The 26,699-nt window shown below is 45.3% G+C and overlaps 1 protein-coding gene across 1 annotated transcript; it reads right to left on the bottom strand.

Annotated features, from left to right (window-relative positions):
- Positions 1-9,428: 9,428 nt before the first annotated feature.
- Positions 9,429-25,821, bottom strand: LOC147879905 (phosphoenolpyruvate/phosphate translocator 1, chloroplastic-like). The gene is made up of 9 exons (XM_087371510.1): positions 25,282-25,821; positions 12,660-12,782; positions 12,368-12,520; positions 11,929-12,014; positions 11,752-11,836; positions 10,271-10,390; positions 10,105-10,173; positions 9,838-9,967; positions 9,429-9,658 (listed from the first exon to the last, which is right to left on the bottom strand). Exons 1-9 carry the CDS (start codon positions 25,699-25,701, stop codon positions 9,588-9,590), a joined length of 1,257 nt encoding a protein of 418 aa, XP_087227636.1. The 5' UTR covers positions 25,702-25,821; the 3' UTR covers positions 9,429-9,587.
- Positions 25,822-26,699: the final 878 nt, after the last annotated feature.

The following is a 26,699-nucleotide window of genomic DNA, read 5'->3' as shown; positions in this document are numbered from 1 at the left end:
AGGGTTGGCCCTCCCTTCAAAAGGTGACTTGTATAAAAGGCCAAGTGGTTGACTTTGGTGACTGGTCTTCATTGTTGTATGCAACCTTTGAGAAATACAAGCTTTCTTCTTGCTCATGTGTTGAGATTGAGGTTTGCTTGCTCTCCTTGTTTGCCTTTGGTGTTTGCCACAATCCCCCTTCACCTTCTTCTCCTCCCTCCCCTTCCCTTCTTCCCTGCCCCTCCTCTCTCTCTTTCTCTCTTCCTTCTTCTCGGCGAAAACCCCATTGTAATGATCCAATAGACACTTGAGTGACACGAGTGAAGGCTTTACTATGCAATGCTCCCACAAGGAGCAGCATGCATTTTGCATGCCCTTAGGTCTTGTCAGTGGAGATAAGGAGTGGATTGGAAGCGGAAATTAGTAAAGAAAGAGTGATTTTAGAGTAGGAAAGCTCACTTTTCAACTTTCTATCCATAAAGACATTGTCATGCATTTGAGCTTGTTTTTTATTATTTTTTAATGTTTGTTTATACAAGTAGGTTGCTAGAATGATTGCTAAGGTGGTTGTAGTGTCAAATCCAACTAAAAACACTTGAAAATGAAGGTTGGAGTGGAATTTCAAAGTGGTTTAGGATGCTTAATAGTCCAACTTGTAGAAACCACTCGTTTGTGTACCAAAAGTTATTATTTTGTGATGTTTTTTATTTGTGGTAGGTAGTTTAGTCCTTAACAACCCCCCCATGCACAAAACTTGAAACAGAACTTGGAGAACCACCAAGAATCATTAGAAGGGTGCTGGCGACATGGTGTGTTCCAAAACAATTCCTATCTCGATGACCTGTCACCTTAGCTCACTATCCCTATGAACCATCGCCTTAGCTCTATCCCACCAACCTGACACATGTCAATCATCTAACCCGTCGCCTTATTTATGATGTGTCAAGGTTTGCTATCCCGTCGGCCTGACAGACATTGACCCGATGCCTTAAGACTATCCCTACGATCCAAAAGGCATACAGCTAACCCTCCAAGTGGTATCATTTTGGTATCCCTCCGAGGTAAGCCATCCCACCGTCTGATGCTTTCTTGCTAACCCAACTACTATTGCCATACTTACATCCCGCCGACTTGAATATCCCGCCACCCGTTGCTTTTACGTTAACCCACCGACTTGGAGGCATACTAACCCCAACCTAACTCACCGACATATGTCAGTTGCTATCATGTCAACCGTTGCCTTAAGACTATCCATATGACCCGTTGGCATATCGCTAACCCTCTGACCAGAGGGATAGCTCTGGGAACAGATTCTCTAACAAAAAATATAGAGCTGAATTTAAAGTAGGGTGTACCCTCGCAGTTATCTCATACATGCATTTGAGGTCCAGGAGAATTTTGTCCAAGGAGCCAGAGCCAGAGGACAACATTTCGAACTACTTGCAACCTACATTTCGCCCCAATTTTCGTTTAGCTCCAACAGGGAGTTCAATTCCTAGCTCTCACTCAGTGTTAGGGCCCCAACGTAGTGATCCCTCTAGTTTAGATGAGATCAAGAGCTTGAACGAGGAAATGCAAGAACCCACTGGTCCGAGGGCCTGGTCCGAGGGCCTCCGAAGCCTGCTACTTCAACATAGCTCCTCATTCCCCTGCTCCTTCCATAGCCTCCAAATTAAGGGGGAATATATCCAACATGTTTTTGCGGTTAGGCCGATTGGATTGAGAAGAAATGGAGAACCATTTTGCCAGCATGCCCATGAAAAGGGGAGGCTAGTGACACCCATTCCTTGAGCCACAGGTAGGGACTGAGGCTGTCTTTGTGTACTCAAGATCCACAGTCTTCACAGGACACCTTGACTCAAAGCGCATGGAAGATGAAGAACCGTGAATGAGGGACTTTGCGAGATAAAAGCCCGGCCTTGGAAACTCACGAGATTTCCAAGGGGGGGACTCTTATGAACCTTCAACCTTCAAGACCTCCATGCACAAAATCTCATCTTCCACATTGATCTCACCGGCCCCTCCCACTCAACACCCTCCCAACCATCCTCTGCCGCAATCTCGATCATTGTCACCCCGTTCTCGCCATGTGAGCTTCAGCCAACCAGCCTATCCCTAGTCCGTCCCTTCAATATTCAAGCCTTAGCTGCCCACCCCATTCTCTTAAAATTCCATGCGTGGTGTCAAGTAATCACCAAAACCTATGGCCCAGCTTTGACAGCTCAAATTCAAGGCCATTTAGCTACCTATCGTTCCATGACCTACCACCCCCTCGGCATCATCATTTTGTTCAACAAGGTGCTACAAGCTCTCTAAGACTCACTCGAGTTCTTGGTCAATAATTTTGAAACAATTCATGTAGCATACCCCGAAGATGTCACCAAGTAAGGGAAGGAAGCCATCGCCGGCTTAAACACTACTGCTCCCTGCAGATATTCCTCACCCAAATTCCACGCACCCTACAAATCCCGTATTCCCCCCTCAACAACCCGTCGATCCCATCCCGCCTCCTCTTCTCGACAGCACAAACCTACCTGAATACTCCTCTAACTCCAACACTAGCACCGCACAACATAGGGCCTTCTAATCCATATCCTCTAACCCTCCTATCGACCTCCTAGACGAAGTACTCAATATCTTGCTAGGCCGGCAATTTTGGTCCATCGACCGATCGACCTTTCGCCCATAGGAAATGCAAAGGAGGAGGACCCCATGCTAAATGTCGATGATGATGTTCCTCCAACGCCCCCCTTCTCCCCACCAGAAGACGTCCAATGGTGGCTTGACCTGCAATCCTTCCAGGACCTACTCGACCGTGCTCTCATGCATTATTAAAAGGCACAACTCGAAGGCTCTTGCCTTCACCTGTACGAAATAATGGAAGTTTGCCCCCTCATTACAATTATCACTTAGTCCTTCAACAGATGGAGGCAATCCAACCCAAAGCGACGTGGTGGCTACCACTTAGCCCTAGACATGCCCATTCCCCTTACCAACACAGACACCGTCCTTAAACCATGTTTGAAAAAGGCACAATTTTGGTACTACTATTGTAGCACACACCTCGAGCAGCAAATCCATCCCCTCTATATGCCCATGGAACGACGCTGATCCTAGGCTCGATTCCAAGAGCTCCAAAAGAAAGATCACAATATCATATCACTTCCCTAGGTATAATTCCCCAAAGGAAATGACTCAAGAAGGATTTTACTTTCGTCTTCAATCATTCATCGATACCTACGGCTCGGTACCTGACCCCGTGATGGTAGCCGCAGTGCACTTCAACCGCCTTATCCCCTGCTGCTCCAAGATCTCCCTGCCCATAGTCGTCCAGTTGACGACAAATTTCACAATTGCAACAACCAGATTGGCTCAAGATCGAGGTAGTCATCGATATCGCCCAAATTGGCAAGGATAACACAAGAGCCATTTGAATCCCATATATGGATAACACAAGAGCCATTTGGAGACAGAGAGAAGGTTGTGAGGATCAGCATATGCCTTGGTGCCATATGGGCCCAAGTGGTTGTAACGAGAGAGAGAGAGAGAGAGAGAGAGAGAGAGAGAGAGAGTGGTACAAGGAATAGGGTTGGCCCTCCCTTCAAAAGGTGACTTGTATAAAAGACCAAGTGATTGACTTTGGTCTTCATTGTTGTATGCAACCTTTGAGAAATACAAGCTTTCTTCTTGCCCATGTGTTGAGATTCAAGTTTGCTTGCTCTCCTTGTTTGCCTTTGGTGTTTGCCACGATCCCCCTTCACCTTCTTCTCCTTCTCCCTCCCCTTCCCTTCTTCCCTCCTCCTTCTCTTTTTTTTTTCTCTTCCCCTTCTTCTTGGTGGAAACCCCATTGCAACAATCCGGTAGGCACTGAGTGACATGAGTGAAGGCTTTACCATGCAATACTCCCACAAGGAGTAGCACGAGAGTGAGGAGCTCTGTCGGCACACTTCCAGCATCCCCACCACACGTGTGTCTCCACCAGACAACACAACAAGTCCTTGGGATGTATTAGTCTCCCTACTCACACCTATAGACCTCAATCTTGCCACCTGCATGGTGATAGTGCATCTTTCATGGTGATCACTTAGCCTGACAACTGTCTTTCGAATGTCCTTAGTCATTCCAAGTAATGGCTAGTCATGAAAACTTGTATCCATGCTTAATACATCTTGCTTGAAGAAAGAAATCCCCAACACATGGGTCATTGTTCTGTAGATTGATCAAATCCTAGACCAGAATCTAGGTGATCACATAGATACACCTGACACAAATCCAAATCTGTATCCACATTTTTCATGAAAAAAAATTCCATATCCACATTTACAATTCCATAATCTACAGAGAGAATTTCAAGAGTCACATTCACATGAGCATTTACCAATTATTTGAGTTGTAAGGAAAAACTAATAAAAACAAAATATACAAGATAAATTCAGAAGGATATTTTCATGTTTCTATTGGTTACAACTCCTACAAAACTTGGCTCTCTCATGTACACCATCCCCTCTCACAAACACCAAAACCTAGCACTCCTATGCACACACGCTATATGATGTCCCTAACCAGCTAGCACTTGATCTCTCAAATGTGCCACACCACACTTCATGCACACTTTGAACAAGCCGTGGTGTCAAACACAAAACTCTGAAGCTTCACAACGATCAAGCTCAAGATCATGAGGTCGTACACACTAAATTCATTGCATATGGGACAAACACCCTCACCTCGATCTTAGGGATGCTTTTCAACAAAGCGGTTTACACAAGCTTCCCGCACACTTTGACTCTTAACACCATTACCCTCATACACAAGCCAAGAGATTCCATGAGACCAGAAAACTATAAGACCATTATCATTGGACATGTTATGTCCAAGGTCTATGCATCCTTCCTTAGTTCTTGTACTCTATTTTTCCTTTGACAAGCATGCCAACATGTAGATGGTTTGAGAGCCTAGGGCTCCACATAGACAAATTACCTCCCTTCCAATACAGAGTCAAGACCCATCCACCATGTTGACATATCATGAGGTGAACCAAGTCATCAAGAGGATCTCTTACAGTTATACACATTTAGGACTTGGTTGGCACCCCGAGAGCTCCCTTTGAAGCTAAATCTTTACAGAGGCCACTTCCTGTGGATTTCAACAAAGGGCCTTGACCCACCACGATACAAATGGATCCACCTCCCCCACTCCTTGAGGATATCGATGAGACAAGTCCGCGTGTCATCTCACCAACTCCTTTTAGAGCATGGTCGGGCGAAGGGCCGCATCTGTACCCTATGCAATCTCTAGAAATCAAGTCAAAGGAGCAATGCGCTTTCAGATGCGCTGTATACTACAAGATCAAAGGTCGCTATCATCACGGATGGTTTCGGACCCTTATCCGAGCTCTTGTCCTACCTAAATCAAAGATGCTTGGCAACTTTTATCCATGAAGTTGTCCGACACAAGGAGCGGTTGCTCACAACACGTAGGCGACATCAAGGTATACATCCAGACCCCTCCCAGAGCACGACACACTGAGATTTTCTAGCCAAGCAACACCGACCAATAGGATTCACAGAGACGACGACCAAGGGGACCTGAGCTAGAGATATGACAAACTTGCCAGTGGACCAAGGTGCAGATCATATTAGGGCACCTTCCTTCAATGCTCACCAAACCAGAGACATAGCCCACAAAAGTGGAAGTGGTGCTAGTTCGTTTGCAAGGCCATAGCCAAGAGACCACAACGGGCCAGACATGTTGATAGCCACCACAACCTTCTTGTACTACAAATCCCTCTCATCCTCTGAGCCCGAATAGAGTTTTATCTCTTTGTATTAATGTCATTAGGATCATGATTATAGTTTTTGTACTCATTATGGGTGCTGACACCCACTTAGTCGCTCCACCCCTCAACTCATCGTATCAAGTTTCTTTAATCTCATAGACCCTTTGGTATTCCAAAAACGTTTAATAAACTCTCTCTCTCTCTCTCTCTCTCTCTCTCTTTCTCTCTCCTGGAGCACCACCACCATAGTATCGATACAGAAGACAAGTGATCCCATGGGCTCTATATTGACGAGATCACTTCTTTTGTCGATCGATTAGGCGGAGGGTTCGCTCTTGGCTTACCTGATGGTGCAAATATTGTTGTATGTGCAATCCTACACATATTTGGAGATAGTGCAATCCAACACGACTCACACGAGGTCGGGGTGCTATGGCCCTACTAGAGAGGTGATGCTTCCAGGCACACTTCTAAGACCCCCCGACGAAGGGCTGGCTCTTTGACATGCTGGTGAGATGGACTGTCATGTATGCAACACCTTTTTGGGGGAGTGGTATTTCAACGACGGAGTGGAAGAGATTTGAGAGACTGCAAGTGACCATGGGATCCAAGATTCGGAGTAAACCCTCAGTCCCCCATCAGATTATATACACGTAGAGTTTGCCATGACCCCTCTCCAGGTTAATGCCATCTTTCAAACAGTGACATTCATCCACAAAGTTTGGGCCTCACCCTAAGGGAGACTATCGAGGTTAACACTTGAGTCCTTCAAGCGACTAGCAGAGAGTGGTGTTGAGACGGCACGGTACGCACAAATATCCACATGGTTTGGCAATCACGGCATTCAGATGGACAGACTTCCCCCCTTTCAATACAGTCTGGACGCACCACCCAAGATGATCCCACGAGATGAGATCAACCGTATCATACAATTGGACCTCCTCCAGCTCCATACATCTAGGGCTGGGGAGGGGGGGGGGAGGATCTCTCCACCACCATGATCACTTCGTGAGGGTCTCAAGGCACAGTCTTATCATCAGACCTGAGTATCTTGAGGATAGGATAGTTTCACATGCACTGACGATCACCATTGGTCAAGTATGAGTCTCATCACATCAACTGCGGATTGAAACAAGGAGAGTTGCATGCATACCCAGAGAGCAAACGACTTGCACACTATGCCAGATGGGGGAGATCGAGACGAAGGAGCATTTTCTGAGTGTGTCCGGTCTACTATGAGATTTGAGGATGATATCACTACCTCTTTCAGGAGGGGCATGGCTTTGGTCCACTCACACGGTTGATACATTTTCATGATCAAGTCTATGTATGGCTCTACCAGCTTGAGGTGCGCCGACAAAGACACTGATGCGATACGACAGAGAGCAGCATGGACTGATGCCACAAGTCACCATCGATAGATCACAGACTTCTATGCATCAGAGTCAACTGCCAATGTAGCTGAGGGAGAGGAGCTTGATGAGATGAGAGCATCATGGATCAATAGAAAAGGACTGTCCACCAAGATGCGGTCAAACAAGTGACGCACTCCACATACGACATGGAGAGAGCCCAAAGTAGGCACGATTGAGGTCCGACCTATCTCATCCCTTCTCAAAGACGACTGCTAGAGATCAGGCATTATCCTTGACATAGCCCACTGGATCCAAAGATGGAGGAGACCACGCCCTCCCCCAGGTCGCAAGACAACTCGACAAACACAAATATGAGAGCTTCTTACATCTCATCAAAGTGCCACCAGGTTACCTAGATATATGGACCCTGAGCGCATACTAGGAGTGCTAGCCCTCATAGCCTAACACACTTCTATTACTTTGCTACTCTAGTATTTTGTTTTGCTCACTAGCTGAGCATGTTCACATTTTAGCTTTTGCTATCATATTTTTAGCTTTTTAGTTTTCAGTTCTTAGCAAGAGTCTTAGTGAACCCTTTGCTTCAGCCCTCAGTGACTTGTATGAGGTACTCCTTGAGTTCGCACTTTGTCTCATAGGCCCGCAAGGCCTCTCGCACAAGTTAATCTCTCTCTCTCTCTCTCTCTCTCTCTCTCTCATATGTGGTGTTTCTCTCATTCATATGACCGTCGTTAGATGCAACTGCTACAACCTCATAAAGCCAATCAATCAATACATTCACTAAGACAAATGCTACAGAGGATTAGTTTTTATAATATACTTTAAAGTGCAAAATCTTGGGATTGAATTTACTTTAAAGATGAGTTAGAAGGAGAAATGGAATGAGATCAAAAACAAGATATGGAATGGCTTTAATGGGCTCTTTAGTTTGTTCTTTAGCCATTTTTCTCCTAGACATTATCCACACACAAACTTTAAGCATTCTAGCCTCATGAGCACTCCAATCATTTGAGATGGTTTGCCACTAACAAAATGTTCATGAGACAATACTCTCAGTAAATTGTGTTTGATTAATGTAGCCTTAAGAACACTCTAGTTGCTCGAGATAATCTATGATGCCTCTGACAAACTTCTCCTAAGAATCAAATTGTCTAGCTAAACTACATATTCATGCAATCTAGTCTCAAGAGCACTCCAATCGTTGACATGGTTTATAATTCTTTTGGTGAATCACTTGTGAGGATCAAGTCATCTAGTTGCATTGTATTTAAACCAATCTAGTGTCAAGAGTCCTACAATATTCTAACATGGTCTATAATTCGCCCAACTTGTTATAGACCAACACGATGCTTAAGATAAATTACCTAATTGTACTTTTTGAGTAATCTAGCCTTAGAAGCACTCTAGTATTTTCCCTTGCTAGACCTGTTTGTATTCAACTTTTTTTAAGCCAACACTATCATATGGTATGCTAGATAGCTTTAGATCCCCTACATGGGATGCTCTTGAGTATGATCTATCGAGGCTTTTAGTCTTATATGCCTTTTTAGTCTTTTGCAAACGCTAGTAAATCTCTCTCTCTCTCTCTCTTTGTGGAGGGACACACACACAATCAATCACTATAGTGAGACAAGATGCTCTCATTGTTTTACAGCAGCAACTCAGTCGCAATTTTTAAAAAAACTTAAACAAAGAGATCCCTCCTAATTGCAAGTGCCTTCATGAAGGAGTATGGGAAAGCCTTGTATCAGCTTGGAAACTGAATGCCATTCGGCCCATAGACAAAGCTGAGGATCCCATGAATCCATCCACCTCTGTAATCCTTATGATTGACGACAGCATGGGTCACTCATATTAGGAAAAAAAGCACAGCGAACAAACTTTTCTTGACCGCGGGAAGGCTCATGCTGCAACCATTGTGGACATTACAAAGACCCTCTTGCACACTAATTTTGGTCTCGGTATCGCTACTCAACTTACATCACCCTATGGCTTATGTGAAGTTTGAGGGATTTCAGTTACATTTAGATTTCATTGCTCCAGCGATATAATAGGTAACTTCAACAGCTGGACATGATGGATGTACAGAGCTTCCTATAGAAAGTAAAGCTCCTTTCTATCTTGCTTTGTCAATGTTTGCTATGGATGCATAAGATTGCACAGCAGACAAATGAGAATGGGCAGCGCTTCAAGATTCATACGCCTGCTTGACATATGCTTGTGGATGTAAATTAAACTTATGCTACCCAATCAAAGCCCCTAAGGGCCACCGGGGGGGGCGGGGGGGAGGGGGTGGACGCTCAAAGAACAGATCTTTTGACAAGACTTAAAATTTACTATTAGAGAATCTTGAATAACAAGAAATTGTATAGCTCAAATCAGAGCCGAAGCTTGCTTCTCTTTTAAAAGTTGAAAAATGAAAGGAGCAAAATAATGAATTCAACTAGTATTTATGCGCCTTACTCTGACTTTTTTTTAATCTGCTTCACCCTGGAATATGCAAATACTCCAGCCAAAGCTACGCCTGTGCCTGCCAGTTTTTTAGGAAGGCTTTGTTAACATTATATTCCCAGTAGGACCACTAGTAAATTAACACAATTCATGCCCAGTAGGTCAAACAAACAAGGAGATAGCAGAAATATAGCTTCTCTAAAACACTTTGAATGCATTTGGTACTACTTCCACCTGGTCAGCCTCAAAAAAACTCACCCAAAGCATTAATGACAGAAACTGGAGTCCTGAAGAAGAGAACTGAGGTCACAATCACGACGACTCGCTTGACACAGTTGCCCACTGAGTGAGTTACTGGTGACACTCTCTGTAATATCATATAGGACACCTGTAGAGCATTCATAGGAAAATATTCATAAAGAGAGAAATTTAACAAGCCTGAGACAGCACACCTGGAAACAATTACACAGAAGCGTGTTGCAGACATGCAAGAAAATTAACAAGGTTAGAAACTGGGTGCAGAACCTGCTGATATGAATGAAAACAAATTGCGGCAAGTAGTGCTCGCAGAGCCAAAACTTTCACATCCAAACCCTGGAGAAAAACCATTCAAAGATGTGAAATTTCAATTTAATTCATACTTCAATAGGAAATTACCAGCCGTCATCAGCACACAAGTGAGTGAACTTACAGCAGATTGAAGGTATGAAGGAGTAAACTTCACTCCTTCTAGCACAAGTGTGAAAGGAGCCAATAAAAGGCATGACATGATAGTAATGATCGAGAATAGATTGATGTTATCTATTGAACCCTGTCCATAAACAGTAAAATAAATGTCAAAATCATTGCCTGATTTGAAAACCTTCTCACAGTTCCTATGCCATGGCCACAGAAATGGCAATATTCAAAAAAGAGTTATTTAGGAATACAAGAATGTGATTTTTTAGATGACCAGCATTGAGCTTGCTGCTAACAAACAGATGTGAACGGCCTATAAACTGTGTTCCTTCCCTATTGGGGGAGACCTGAAAGTTCTATTGCAGATATTGTTGGAATATTGGGGTCACCTCCCACTTGTGAGCCCCCATAGGAGGAGGACATGGGGGAGGATGACATACTCTTTAGGATTGGGGGGAGAGAGAGAGAGAGAGAGAGAGAGAGAGAGAGAGAGAGAGAGGTTTAGGGTGGCCATGTGGGCACCAGACCGGCTGCCACATGGACAACACATAGATCTCCTTCTTGGTGTTGATTTGGGGCAGTCACATGGGTCACCTTGGCCAGCAGCAAAGGTAGACCATCGGTAAGTGCACATAGGCTGGAGCAAAGGGGCGCCCAGATGGGGCCAGAAGAAGGGCTGCAGAAGAAAGAGGTCTGGTTGGCAGGAGCAGCAGGTGCAGTACGGGAGCACAGCAGCAAATACTGGTCAGCAGGACGTCTGTTACTGGTCAAGTACAAGCAGTACAAAAGGGCTGGAGGCTTGCAGCAGGGCTAGAGCAGGAACAAGCATATAGGCAGCAGCAGGTTGGCCGACCTGACTGCTGAGTCGATTATATTACAGACTGGTCAGCCAGGTCTAAGGGCTGCAAATAGGCCCCCTTTGGGGGCAGACATTCATTCCAGGAGTTCCTACCTGCACAGGTCATATTTCAGGGTGAGTAGCAGAGGGAACAAGCGATCCACACCTACAGTAATCTCACCTCACTCTCCCATCACTTCAAATGTATTGAGAACTTGGGCATCACTTTGTCAACCGTCCTGAATCAGGAAGATGAAAGGAGACTACTGACATCTTATAGAAGGAGAAGATGGCTATTTGTTGTGTTGGACTTTTATTTCAGCCTGGTTGTCAGCATCTAGTCAGATCTACATGTTCATCTCCATCCTCTTAATGTGCATCAACTATTTTGAGTTTAGATTGCTTCCACTGTCTTGCTAATGCATATTAATTCTTTCCGTTCCTATAAATTCGTGGATATACAAAAGTGAAAGTCAAAAGAATAAGATAACATCAAAGAAATTATGACTATTTGTGACTATTCCTGGAGTGTAAATACAGCTCAAAACAACAGGCTAATGCTTTGCTTGAATCTCAGATGCTTGTTTCCATGGCACACATAGGCTTGGCTCAATTCAGTTCTTAAAAAATTAACCTTCCATTGTGAATGTACGCACCTCCCTCTTCACCATAAGCTTCTTGCTCAACACATTCCGAGACTGAAATGTTACGTTTGAGGCCATAGCACTCAGAAATCCAGCCCTGTTAAAACATAAGAATGAAGATAGTGGGCCTGCATCCCATTAAGAATATAACATAATAATTCGTCTAAGAACATTTTGTAAAACGCTTACCAGTTAAAGGATGCTTCTGTGAGAGATGCCAGAGCAACTCCTCCTACGATTGGTAGCAGAGACACCACTACCAGTAGGCTAGGATACTGTCAGCAACAGTAAAAGAAGCATAATCCAAGAACTTAATAAGATCCCGTGAAGTAGCTGTCATTAATGCTAGGAAGTCTTAGAAAATTAGTTTATCTAGAAGTATTATGACAACATTGTATTTTATAGCGGACCTTAAGTCGATGATGGAATCTCTCTTTATCTATATCTTCCACAACAGAGAATAATGGAAACAGTAGAAAATCTAGCAAAGAAGATTTCTACTTTCATTTAACAGCAGCTATTCATTAAACTAGTACTGAAGCCTATGAAAAGCCATTAAATACTCCCCCAAATTCCTCTGCAATGCCTCAATAACTTCAAGCGATAATTGAAGAGTACCAAATCACACCTCCCCCATAAATAGTGCTGATAGAAGTACAGAAAAGAAAGGTTCCATGGCTTTGATAGTATGTGTAAATGACACTGCAACTTTTCCAAGGCTCATGTTTGTAAATAAATTTCCCAATGTGTGTACACAAGCCAATGGCAGTATAGCAAGGAGCTGCAAATGTCACACAATGAAGACCAATGAAGAAAAATGAGGACGCCTTACAACTTCATCAAGAATCTCATAATTGAACAAGAAACATGAAATTCAAGGTTGCGGTGCTAGAAGTTAAAACTCAGTAATGAGAAAGCACCTGAGACTTGGATACCCGTGGTCTCTGGTGGAAACCAAAGGTCCACATGACTGCAACAACAAGCGAACCCACAAAAAACTGGAATTCCGTGACTGTCATAGGAAATTGATAAACCTTCAAGACCTGTTTGGACAGTAAAAACAATTTGCATAAAACTAGCAACTGCTGAAATAAATCCGAGTTATCTGATACACAGAAATTGGATGATGAATTTGAAAATTGTGCTTTGAAAACAAGGGTTTCAACTTTGATATTTAACCTGAACAAACAAATGTTTCAATATTTCTCATGCAATTTGAAGCCTTCTTCTAGATTCACAGAGAGATCTGTATGGTATAACACACCTACTCGTAAAAGCTGTTTTGTCTCTTCTATTAAAAATTTGAGGAAAAAACACAGATCAGAAATCATGGGAGGCTTGTGGCTGCTATGCACCCTGCTTCTCAGAACCCCAGCTCAGGTGGCCTAAGAGTCTCCTGAAACTAGGTGCCAACAAAGGGTGGGGGACTATACAACCAGCAGATTCCACGATCAGTGAGAGTGGAAAAAATTCCTGCAGGCCATACCTTACAGAAACACTCCCACAGGTCGGCAGTCTTCCTGGTGCCCTGCCCCCAAGTGGCCCCCAGGGTGTAGATCATATCGTGCAGTATCCTGAGAAGGATGGCTGCAGTCCCAAATCTGACTGACCCCCCCCCCCCTATCACTAAACTGCAGTGTGCTACCCAGATATTCCAGGCTGCGATGCCGGCAACCTCTACCACACGCCCTCTCTCGAAGAGAACTCGGGTTTCTGGCGAGATGAAGGGACTGTGTCGTCGTTATCAAATACAGCGACACTCAAACAATCTATCGTGTAGGCTGGAGAGACCATCTCGATATGGAAAGCATCTCATCGCAATGTCAAAGTAGCTGCCATGCCCCAAGTGAAGTCCTATCTGGTATGTCGCATCCTGTCACCAACTTGAGGAAACACTGCCAAATCCTTGAGCCCCTAGACAACTACACAAGCAGTGAGCAATCCTCTAGATACAGGCGTCCCAGTAGTGACAAACCCCATCCACCCTCATTTGTTCAAGCCATGGTCGCACAGGGATGTGAGAAAATGGTGAGTGAGAGAGAGCAAGAGAGAGTGACAGCTGGAAGCTTGGAAGCTGAAAGCTGAGTTGCAATAGAAGAGTGTAAAAGAGTACAACTCAAAAGAAGGAGATAAGGTTTTGTCCTAGTGACAAAACCTTAGTAGTCACTAACCATAGTTAGTGAACTAACTGCGGTTAGGGGGAAAAACCTCTTAAAGAGGGAAAAGTGCCCCTAACTAGCTTATTAAATTACATTGGTCACTGCTGAATTATATCTATAATTCTAACACCCCTCTGCAGTGCCAATGTCATGTACAAGGCTCATCAATCACCAAACAGATATAAGTTCAGGGCACTGCGAAATGCCTCAAACTTTTCACGTGGTAGTGCTTTGGTGAAAATATCTGCAACGTTGTCATGTGTGGACACAAAGATCATACTGATCTCTCCTGCATGCAACTTCTCTCTGACGTAGTGAAAGTGAACCTCAATGTGCTTCGTGCGAGCATGAAACACTGGATTCTTTGCCACTGCAATGGCACTCTGACTATCAGTGAGAATTGGAGAAGGACCCTCCAAAGACAGATGAAGATCAGCAAATAGACGTCACAGCTAGACACATTCAACTGTTGCTGTGAAAGCTGCCCTGTACTCAGCTTCACATGATGAGGTAGCCACTGTAGATTGTTTCTTACTCAGCCAGGAAATGCAAGATTTACCCAAAAAGAAACAATTGCCACTAGTGGACTGCCTAGTATCATAATCACAAGCCCAATCTGAATCACTGTAGGCATGCATCTGCAAGTCACCCCCCCTGGGAAATAGCAAGCCAAAAGACTTCATGCCCTGCAAATAACGGAAGATGCGCTTAACTGCCTGCCAATGCATAGTTTTTAGGCTGTGCATATACCTGCTCACCAGAGATACTGCAAACTGAATATCAGGTCTAGTGTTGCAGAGATATATGAGGCATCCAACAGCCTCACTGTAAAGTGTGCAATCCACTAATTCTCCTGCATCATGCATTGTGAGTTTCAGCCCCGGCTCCATGGGAGTGGCTATGGGCTTACACTCATGCATGTTAAATCTGTCCAAGAGTTTCTGAACATACTTGGACTGAGACATAACACCGCCACGTCTCTCATGAGAGAACTCGATCCCCAAATAAAAGTGAAGCAGCCCCAAATCTGACATGTCAAAGTTGGTCTGCAAATCAGCTTTGAAATCTGCAATTTTGTCTTCATTGGACCCTGTGAGCAGTAAGTCATCGACATAAAGAAGGATGACTAAAATTCCCCCCCCATCCATCTTGATGTAGAGGGTGCTCTCAGTAGGACTATTGTGCAGCCCCTTGCTGGTCGAAAAGGCATGGATCTTGGCATACCATGCACGAGGGGCCTGTTTCAGCCCATGTAAAGCTTTGTTGAGCTTGCATACTTGAAGTGCATTTGCTGTAATTTCGAAGCCCGGAGGTTGTTTGACCTACACCTCTTCCAGCAAGTCCCCATTTAAGAACATTGTTTTGATGTCCAACTGATGAACATGCCACTCAAAATGTGCAGCCATTGCAATAACTGATCGGATGGTGGTCATCCGGGATGTAGGAGCGAATGTCTCCTCATAATCTATGCCCTTTTTCTGAGCATAGCCTTTAGCAACCAGCCTTGCCTTATATCTGTCAATGGAGCCATCTGGCTTCCATTTGACCTTGAAAACCCATCGTGTACCAATGGCATGTTTACCCGGTGGCAAGTCTACAACATCCCAAGTCTAATTTTTTGCAATGGACTGCAACTCATCATGCATGGCATTCATCCAATGCACATTATCCTTTGCCTCTTCGAATGTGGCAGGCTCCTCCTCATCAAGAAGAGTACCTACATATGCTGATTCCACTGAATTAGCACCTTCCATGTGCCTTGCTGCACTGCGAGTCCTGCTAGGTAACGGAGCATCAATTTTACTCTCCCTGAGAGTCTGTAACAGCCAGTTTGGGATTGTTTTTGCTGCATGTATGTCTGCAATTTCTTGCTGCACCACCTGTTCCACTGCCTGTGGAGGGGGCAAGACATCCTGTGGCGGAACTAAAGCATCTGGAGGTTGCTGTAAATTCTGATTTGCATCAGAAAAATCAGCAGGGGAACCCAAGGCAATGGGTAGCAACCCCTCAAAGACATCCTCTGAAGAAGAAGGCATTTGAAATTCAGCCCGAGTGTGAGCTGAATTTTCAGAAAATATCACATCTCTACTTACTATGATCTTGCGTGTAGCAAGATTGTAGAGACGGTACCCCTTGCTTTATGCACTGTATCCAACAAATATGCATTTGATGGCTTTATCTGACAATTTGTGCCTAAATTCAACTGGCACATGAGCATAAGCAAGGCATCCAAAGACTCAGAAGTGATCCACTGAAGGCTTCCTATCATTCCAGACCTCATAAGGAGTTTTTGTTTTTAAAGCCTTAGTGGGAGCCCGATTCAGAATGTAATTGGCACACATCAAACCCTCAAGCCAGAATTTGTGAGGCATGTGTTTGCTTTTCAGCATACATCTCTCCATCTCCATGAGAGTTCTATTCTTCCTCTCAGATTTGCTATTTTGCTAAGGAGTCAGCCTGACTGTGAGCTAATGCACAATACCCTTGCCTTTCAGGAAAGCATCAAATTCTGCAGACAAGTATTCCCCACCTCTATCTGTGCGCAATGTCTATATCTTGAGTCCGGTTTCATTTTCAACCATGGCTGCAAAGTGTTTAAACACCGTGAACACTTCAGATTTGCGTTTCAGTCCAAAAACCCAAGTGAAGTTGGAGTAATCATCAATAAATGTAACAAAGTAGAGATGAGCACCCAACGATGGAGTCCTCATGGGACCACAGACATCACTATGTATAAGCTGTAATTTGCGGACAGCTTTAACTGAACCATCCTTCTTGAAGGGGAATCTATGCATCTTGCCTAAAATGCACCCTTCACAGGCATGTGGAGGAGGTATCTCAAGGGGTGGCAATGCATCAACCATGGTATACTTCTGAAGTGTCATCAAGCTGTTGTAATGCATGTGGCCATAGCGGGCATGCCATAATTCTGCATTCTGCATGGCAGTTGTAGGGGTAGAAAATGCAAGAGCATGGGCTGCTCTTTTCTCAAAAAGATCAAGCTGAAAAAGCCCACGCAGCAGAGTACCAGATAACCTTAAGGCATAGTCATCTTCCCTGTCTCGGACAGCACATTTGTCATCCTCAAAGATGACCTGAAATCCACCTCTGTTAAAAGTGGACACTGAAAGAAGATTTTTGGTTGTGCCAGGCACATATAAGACATCTGAAAGTCTGGAAATTGAGCCATCAATGGCAGTGAGCTCAACATCTCCTGTGCCACGTACTGAATATGATGAGTTGTTGGCACAAGTGACTTTCTTACCAACGGGAGGCGGATGCAAGGAAGTAAAAAGACACTTTCTAGAAGTGATATGCTTGGATGCACCGCTGTCAAAATACCAAGTGTTCAGTGTTTCATTGACACTGAAAGCAAATGCATCCGTAGAAGAGTCCTAACTGCAAGTCAAAAATGCATATGTATCATCATTGCAAGTGGCTGTTTTCTCTACTTTTTCACTCAGGCCACCATACGTGCGTGCGCTGCCCCAACATATAAGCTCCTTGTCTCAAACATCCAGGCTGTTGCTCAAACTCATCTCTGCCATTGGAGCTGCCAAAACTGAAAGGTATGGGCGATCCTACAAAACCTGTCCTTCCAAGCATCTTCTACTTTTTCAAGGATCGAGGTAGCCATTGGTTGTATACCACACCCCCTTTCCCCAGCGGGGCTGTTGGCACCTGCGTTAAGGGTACTCTAGGGAGTGAGTTGAGACCCTGAGAGGCGGGCTGCAGAACGGCCAGCACTCTTAATTTAGCACCTTTGTATTTGTCAAAGCTTCTAATGGAAGGTTCTTTTTCTCGAGAGCCCCGGGGGGGGGGGCGACTATCTCTGAAACCAAGCTCTTGCACATCTCCAACAAGGTTAGAGACTTGGGCCAACCATAACCTATAACCTCCCCTATTCTTATGGCCTAACACAAAGTCTTCAGCAAGGTCTACCACATAACCTTCCAGTATCACTTTGACCATTGTGGAGAGTCATTAGGGTCCACTGCATGCATCAGCACCACCATCTCTACAAAGTTTATGACACCACATTGTCTTCAACCAATGTCAGCCTTTGCACACAAACAACATTGGCACATGTGTCAAACAAAATTTCAGATCTTCAAAGTTGGCATGCCCTTCCTCAGAAAAGAGAGCATCTTTCTTCACAAGATCTCATTTATTTTTTGTTTGGGGCAAGGAGGGTGAGTGGGTGGCGGATGGGGGGTGTTGGATGTTTTTTATTTTTTTGCGCGGGAGAGAGGGAGAGGGAGGGGGGGGGGGGGGGGGGGGGTGGTCAGGGAGTGTTACATGGCTGCGGCCATTCCCCCCCACATTTCCCTTTTCTGAACTTAGCGTAAAGCTGATGCATCCAATATTTCTAGTACCTACTTGGCATGCATGTTGTGTTCCTAAAAACCATTTAAGAGAAGCACTGGCTGCCCTACATGTGAGCCCTGAAATGAGAGTGCAACAAGGCCTGACCTGGGGATCTATTAAAGTTATGGCATCTCATATTGAATAGATGCCTACAACATTCCCAAAAATAAAAATCATTAATTAGTTCGTGGAGGGGGGAGGATGGGGGGATAAATCGGGCAAAATAAGGTAAGGTTGATTGGCACGTTGATGTTTCGCTACGTGTCCTCGCAACTGTGTTCCATAAGTTCCCACACCGCCTCACGCACATATAAATACGGATAGCGCTCGCGCACAAATAGAGCAGGCAACATCCGGAAGGCAGAGAATGCAAGAACGCTCCAATGCCCTCCCCACTCGCGACTCTGACAGAGAGAGTACAAGACACGCTTAAGCGCATCTAAAATGATTATGGGTGGGTAAGGGAAGAAGGGAAAGACGGGAAAGATCGCTTCCCAAAATGATCCTTAGGGAGAGAGGGGGAGGGAGAGGGGGAGCAAGGACGGAGAGAGGTACGCCTCTGAGTGAATAGAAGTACAAAGCCTTATGTTGTGAGGTCCCCCTTCTCACCTCCCTCTTTCAGCCTCCCACTGAAAAATGTCACATGAACTTTTTTCCAAAAATTAGGAATTTGATCCAATTGATCGAAGATCGAAATCCTGTGTAGTTTGCTAGTTGTAGGTTTTTGAAGAGTGAGGAGCGAGTAGAGCAATTGAAGATCCAATTGAGAGAGAGCTTCTTTGTGGGTGTGCTCGGCCAGAGAGAGGGGTAGAGAAGAGCATACAGGCTTGTTGTGGGCCTGACAAAGACTAGCTGATAGAGGCCACATAGGACCTAGGTTTGGGTAGGGTTGGGCCCGAGTTTGGGCACCCAACCAGGTCGGGCCAAACAACCTAACCGACCCTATTTGGGTCAGGTCTGTAATGAAGGGGGGAAAAGGGGCTACTTTAGTGGCCATTTAGGTGGGAAATGCCTCCGAAGAGGAAATAAATAACTGAATGTATGAATGCCCGAAGGGCTGAATACAACTGTATGAAGGACCAAAACCCTCACTGCAAAACTATACTAGACTAGACACTGTCGAGAGGAGGTGAATCCACACTGATGATCCCTGTAGGCCAAAGGCTACCCTGCTGGTCTACTGCGGGGACTCTCGGCTGCCTTTGTTGAGCACTGAAGTGTTAGAAATATGGTGAAGGAAGATAGAGAGAGAGAGAGTTAGGGTGTGAGGAAATAATGCTCAAATGAAGACATGAACAAAGGCTTTCATTCGTTCATCAAGTACATCAAGACAAGTGAAGTACAAGCCTTATATAGGCTACTCACTCACACACTAGCACCTAGTACCTATGGGATAAGTCCCATGATGACATGTGGCACTCACACAAGACTCACACACATGAACTAGTACTAAATCACCTAACACACTATTTGGCTATGATATCTCCAACACCCCCCTTCAGAGCAAAGAGTGTGAGACCCAACACACACAGAGTAGACCGATACTCCCTTCACCACAATACTGCAAAGAGCGAGTCCAACTATCCAACACCTCCCGTGTAATAGTGACTTCTCCGTCAGCTTGCGACCGGCAAGGGCAAGCCATCACTCGTCATCCCCCTTACTCTGAACTGGGTGGTCAATACATTCATTTTTGGGGGACAACCCAAGGCAGAGTACCTCTTATTGACTCCAGTTTTGCTCCTAGGCCTGAGATGCCTGGGCATTGGAAGTACCATCAGTTAGCTCCTGTCTGCAACTGCCACCAGGGATTTCCACCAATGAGGGATTGCCATCATCCTGGTCTCCCTAAATGGAACCAATGCCCATTCTTGAAGAATTCAACACCAAATCATCCTCTGGAATTGGGTCAAAGTTCCCCATCTGATGCTTCTTCGACTGATTTCTAGCTCTCTTTGGAAGCCTCCTGATAACCCCAAATCAATTCTGAAGTAAAAACACTGTTTGAACAGTAATTTAAACACTGTTTAGGTAGAAGTTACTGTCACAAGCTCTGTAGCAGCACTACGCTTATACCAAGCTGTTTAGGAACAGCAGAACTTAGAACACTGCTTAGGAACACTGTGTGAGATTTAAAACACTAATTGGCCCACTGTGTGGAAAAAAAAACTATCTGATTCAGATGTCACTGACCAGGGCAGCAGGTTCACTGCTACATGTCGATCTCTGACCGGTCAGTTCACAGTCTGGCCCAATTTGGAGCTCAATTCCCAACCAAATGTTCAGATTAGGTATAGATGAAATAGAATAGGTCAGAATAGCTGGAAAAACTCAATAGCCCCAAATTTTAGAGAAACCATAACTTCTGATAGTCAAAAATGCACCTGCTTCACTGCTACATGTCGATCTCTGACCGGTCAGTTCACAGTCTGGCCCAATTTGGAGCTCAATTCCCAACCAAATGTTCAGATTAGGTATAGATGAAATAGAATAGGTCAGAATAGCTGGAAAAACTCAAAAGCCCCAAATTTTAGAGAAACCATAACTTCTGATAGTCAAAAATGCACCTGCTTGAACCAATTTCAAGGCAAAAGTAGGGGCAAATGACATCTAATCAGTACCAAACTTGGTGAAGGTGTCCCATAGGTAGCGGCGACTCAGGGTATGCAGTAAAATCAACATTTGAAGCCATCACTTGCAAGATCGTTGCAGTATTTAATTTCTGCCAGCACCACGGAATTCTGCCCAATCCTAGGTCAAATTTAGAAATTCCACTGTAGACTTTTAGGGCTTCTCATCAGGAGATCCAGCTGAGCATAGTGAAGCAATTTGGATCCTTGTCCAATCAGGGTATGCCATGTCTATATCTGCAGATTTAGACACATGGCCGCGACAGTTTTTTGCAGGTAGGTAGGCCCATGGCTCAAGATGATGGGCTCCAAGTTTCAAAACAAACTAATATGATTTTCCCCCACAAAATTCCCAAAAAAGTGCTCTGATGACACTGCGTACAACCTGCTAGTGTAGGTCTAATTCACAGCCTAATAATGTAGAAATGCTAGCAAATGAATACAAAGGTAAAGTACAGCATGTAGGTTGCAGAAATTCAAGAGCTGGAACCATCAAAATATCTGGCTTGTGTGTAGATCCATAGCTAGTGACGGGTACACCAGCAACAGGGCTAGGAAAGGAGATTCCTAGGCTAGGAGAAAACTTCCTAGTCCAGCTTAGAGCTTTTCAAGCTTCAGCTGTAATGAGTGACCACAAGTTTGCATTAAGAAATGAATTGAGTACATAGTACAGCAGAGCCCCGTTTTATAGGTGTGGGCTTGGCATCAATTAAAAGTTTATTTATGGGATGGCCAGCCTATGATGCCACGTGGCAACTTATGGCTCCCCTTACTAAAAGAACTATTTATTTACAAGCCATTAAAAGGCCCACCATTCGAAAAGCTAACTAAGTAAATTTACCCTTTGTTACACTATCAATCTTCCACTGCAGGATACCCTCTATAGGGATTTCATTTTCTAACATGGTATCATAGCCCTGACAGAAGTTCTCAAAAGAGGACCTTGCTGAAGGACGACTTTGATTCATTGCTCTGAGGAATTAGCTTTGGTGCCTGAAGGATTATACCTAGGCGGGAGGCTCAAGTTCAAGCAGGCGTACTGAAGGAGTATACCCAGGTGGAAGGCTCAATATCAGATAAGTGTACGACACTCGAAAACTCTTTACCTCTTTCAGTTCATTTTCATGGCCATTGGCCAATAGATACCAAATCCCAAATTTTCGTGAGACAGGCAAGCTCGACACGACCAAATCACCATTGTGGAATATGAAAGTTCAGAGCCACTTGGTATTAAGGAGTCATCGGGGATTGCAACGAGGACAAAGATATTGCCTCAGGCCACCGTAACTACTCCAACCCCACACAGTTGCAAGAAACGGCATTTCGGCCGTCAGACACAAAAACGGCCGAAACGACCGTTTTTGTTTCCCTGTTTTTTGGGGAAACCCTAATTGTGGGTTTTTGCACCGTTTTTGCACACGCTGCCTCTTTTCGCTGCTCATGCGTGCTGCCTCTACCCTTTACCCGCATGCTGTAGCCTGCTCTACCCTCCACTCTCCTCTACCCTTCTCGCGAACGCTTCTTTCAAGGCTTGGATGACATTGAGGGATATGTATGAGCTCAACAATGAGGCGAGAATCTTGGCACCAAGATGAAGGTGGTGCAGGATCAGCTGGCGGCAACCGGTCAAAGGACAAGCTCGACCAGGATGGCAAGGCTGTTGTTGGGACTCCTCCCTCAGAGCTTTAGTGGTTTTGTGACTACAATTAGGATGGCATCCGTGCTTTCGAGGAGCTGGCCCCACTGTTGCTGCAGCAAGAAACTCGAGAAAAGAAGTACGACAATACGGATAAGGACAACAAGGCCCTAATTGCTCAGAACAAGAGCCAAGGCAAGGGCAAGGATAAGCCTGGCAAAGGCAAGCCCAAGCAAGGGCAAGGATAAGCCTGGCAAAGGCAAGCCCAAATTTGACAACGGAGCGGACTCTCCACATGAAGACAACAAGAAAAAGAGGAATTGCAATGAGCTAGGACATTCTATGAAAGATTGCAAAAAGAAGAAGGCTGATAAGGAGGAGGGTGCCAGCTCAGAGTCAGAGTCGCCGGCTCAGCTAACGATAGAGGAACTTTTCGTGGCAACTCCGGGTGCTGCTGAGATTAAGTACATGGACCACGGTGTTACAATCAGAATGTCAGACATTGAGGATTGGTCGGAAGAGGAGTCAAGATCCTTTGTGACTTAGAGGGGGATTCTTCGACAAGACCTGAGGAATCAGGGTCAAAGAGAGGCTATGGCTTAGAGGGGGACAACACACAGAACCACACTTGGAGCTTCACAATCCAACTAATCTGGATCCATGCCTAGGATACAATATCTCGGGTATGTTGTTTGATTGTAGACCTAGCCAGTCGAAGGACGGGTTGAAAGAGACCCTGAGCCCTTGGTGCCTCGAAGACTTTGGGCTGTTCACCCATCATGAGGGGGACAATTGGCAGATGTTGGTACATGGAGAGCTCCAGTTCAAAAGCGGGTTCATGATTGAAGGTGGTGGTGCCATTAGGTGCTGCCAAAAATGGACCTGTGTACCAGACTAGTGTGTGAAAGCGGAACCGGACCTGAAGGCAAAGGAGCCACTAGTTGAAAAGCCAAGAGAAGACTAGAAGGACGCCAAAGTGTTCCAGAGGGCTACGATATAGGAGCCACTAGAGCATCGGTCCAAAATGGGTCAGTGAGAGGGGTTGGCCATCTCTCCATTTGTAAGCCCCCAAATGAGGAGAGCTTGGGGGAGGTGAACCTAGGGTTAGGATTGCCACATGGGCATCTGATTGGATGCCACGTGTCGGCAACGCAAAGAGAAAAACAAAGAGAGGGGGCTGCCACATGGGCAGCACCTCACAGCAAACAAGAGAACACATGGGGCTGCCACATGGGTAGCTTGGACTGCCATGTAGGCAGCACGCCAAGAAGGGTACCAGGCAGTTATGAGGCTCCATGGAGGGCAAAAGGACCGCAGGTATGCCACGTGGCCATCAAGGACTGCTGGAGCAAGAACTGCGCAAAGATGCAGGCCCAGGACAGGTGGTGCTGACATCATCAGGAGTACGAACTGTACAAAGGCTGTACGGAGGTATGAGGAACAGGGTACAAGGCTGTACGGGGCTGGAGAGGGCCTCGCAGGAGACAGAACTGGTGCAGCAGCAAAGGGGGTTGAAGATGCAGGTAAAAGGGCTGAAGGGGGCAGGCCCCTTGCCCGTTTATAGGGCCTGGTTGGGCTGGTTGGAGCCAGCCAACCAGATCAGCTGCCAAAGACCTCAAAGTTGGGCAGAGGGGGTCGGTTCATCCCCCTACTGGGTCGGCTATTTGCAGGGCCCTTGGAGCCTATAAAAGGTGCCATTTGCAGCCCCATAAACCATCACTTGGAGCAGCCCTCAGGACAGCAGACAGGAGCAGCAAAGGGGCAGCCTTGGGCCTACATTCAGAGGAGCAGGTGACCCAGAAGAAGCTGCAGACTGACAGCCCACCTAGGCTGGTATCCAGACAGTAAGGCGGAAGAGATCCCTTGGACAGAGAGTCTACATATGCTCAGTGGAGCACGTGGGCACAGATCTATAGAGGTGCCACACATATAGTAGGACATTTTGGTATTGTATTGTGTCCGGTTTTGGACGGACAGAAATATACAAGTGTTGCTTCTATATTTGTCTTTAAGCAAAGTCTATTTGCCGGCTGGCACTCACATTAATGGTTGTGAAGTACACACGTGATGATGAAGCTTGATTCCACAGAGAAACACTTACGCATGTAATTCCTGGGCCTATCTATCAATCTTCTGCTGCAGGATACCCTCTGTGGGGATTTCATTTTCTAATAACTTGCACGTTAGGCTATGGAACTAAACATCTGCAAACGGAGAGAGACAAGAAACACAGTAAGTCCAACTGGAATCTGGATGCCAAGGGGTTTTCTAGGCCGGCAACCTTCCCTTCATGGCCAAGGGCCTGGTCGGAGGGTTACTGACCAACAAGGCTCGTTGTGTCTAATCTAACCAGGTCGACCAATTAGCTGAGCCTACCGTCTTGTTAGCCTGGCAGCAGCTTTGGCTGGGCTGCTTGTTAACCGGTCTAAAAATGGAGCCTAATGTGCCCTATGACTGGCCACTACTGTAATCCGAATTGGATGCTAATGATGCCCCTTTTGTAAGCCTAGAAGCATGTTCACACTAAGAATGCACGACCAGAGAACACGCTTGACAGAGGCAACGTTAAGAATGATTGTGTATTTCTGCAACCACGATGCTGGACTTCAATATCTTACAGTGAAAAAGCCTAAGGATTGCCTGAAGTATCGACAAGAAGTCTGCGAGGGAGCTGCTCCAGGGATTCGACTTTTAAATGCGGACAACCAACTTTTCTTGTAAAGGCGAGATAGAGTTCAACAAGAGAGACCTGCTTATTGTAAATGTTGAAGTAGATATTGAAAAGATACCACAGCCCAAATAGAGAGCCCAATAGCAGCGTCTTTCCCATTTCAGTTCCCTCTTCCTCATCCGCATAGGCATTGGGAATGGGGTTCGGATCTGCACCCCCATCGCTGGCTACCGCACTAGCTTTAACAAGCGCGTCTCCTTTCTTGTGGTTGAAAAGTCCCAGGTCTGCATTCGTCAACTGTGGAGGGAGTCGCAGGAGCGAGCAATGCCGTAACTGGCTGCAGTCGCTAGTTTTTCGCACGAAAAGGCGGTCCGGGGAGGAAGAAGCAACCGGCCGAGCGAGGCATGATGTGTTTCGTCGGATGGTTCCCTGAGGAAATTCGTAGGGTTGAAGTTGAGAAAAGAAGGCGGGCTGACGAGCAGCCAAGCTCCCCTGCATCGTGCTCGATCGCACCTGCTGCCTGCACAAATGAATGTGCAGGCGGAGCGATAGCACATATCTTCAACTTCGGAACGATCGGCCAACTCACTTCAACTTAACCGGGCCACCTAATCCAGCCCCCATTTTGCCACCACAAAGAACTGCCACAAAGGATGTTGGAATCCATGTTGTATTTGAAACTAAGCCCCCACGTTGACCCACACACGGCCCAATACCATGCCATAGGGGTGAGGCATATGGAGGCTTTAATGGCTATCGGCAACAATGTAGGCCCTCATACTTCATGCTTCCCTTAGCAATCTTTCATGGTATTAAAGCTTCCATAGTCTTGCAACAAACATTAGCAATTGTGAGACGTGATGCTTTGCTTCTAGAATTTGCGGTGACTAGTATGATTGTTAAATTTGGTGATGCTTACCATTTGATGCTCGATCTCATGCTAACCAATGCCTGTTAATGATCCTATGTGGACTTGACTTAGCAGTAGCTTACCTCAAGCTGTATAATGGGGTGTATAATGGATTGTGTAGTATGTATGGTTTCAGCCTAAGGGCACTATTGGAGACAAAAGCCCACCCATATTGGCATATTGTTGGGATGCTACGTGGAACAATGTAAGTTATTGATAATACTTGAATTTATTGAGCGGTTGTCATTGGGATTAGCGGGCACAAGCAAGCATGTATTTGGAATACCCCTATATTTAGAATTTTAGATTGTGTTACATAATTGTTTACACCCCTCCATATGTAAACATGTTTGGATGTTGAATTTAAAGCTCCCCTAACTAATACAGACTATTGGGTTGCTCTGAATTAAAAATTCAGATCAACTAATCCACGCATCGTTTTGAACGCACATCGAACTCCTAATTTTTCAAGGAAAATTCCCGTAGCCTTAAATGGGTGGGACGCTGATGGAGGAAGGCAATAGAGCGGGACTCATTTGTTTGCAGGACTCTGCACCATGTCCCTCCCCAGAGTCCTCGGATGGTT

Source organism: Dipteris shenzhenensis, chromosome 33, assembly GCF_047967505.1.
Source record: "Dipteris shenzhenensis isolate YYH24624 ecotype China chromosome 33, Dip_SZ_1.0, whole genome shotgun sequence".
NCBI classification, from domain to species: domain Eukaryota; kingdom Viridiplantae; phylum Streptophyta; class Polypodiopsida; order Gleicheniales; family Dipteridaceae; genus Dipteris; species Dipteris shenzhenensis.
This window is presented reverse-complemented; position numbering and strand designations above follow the sequence as displayed.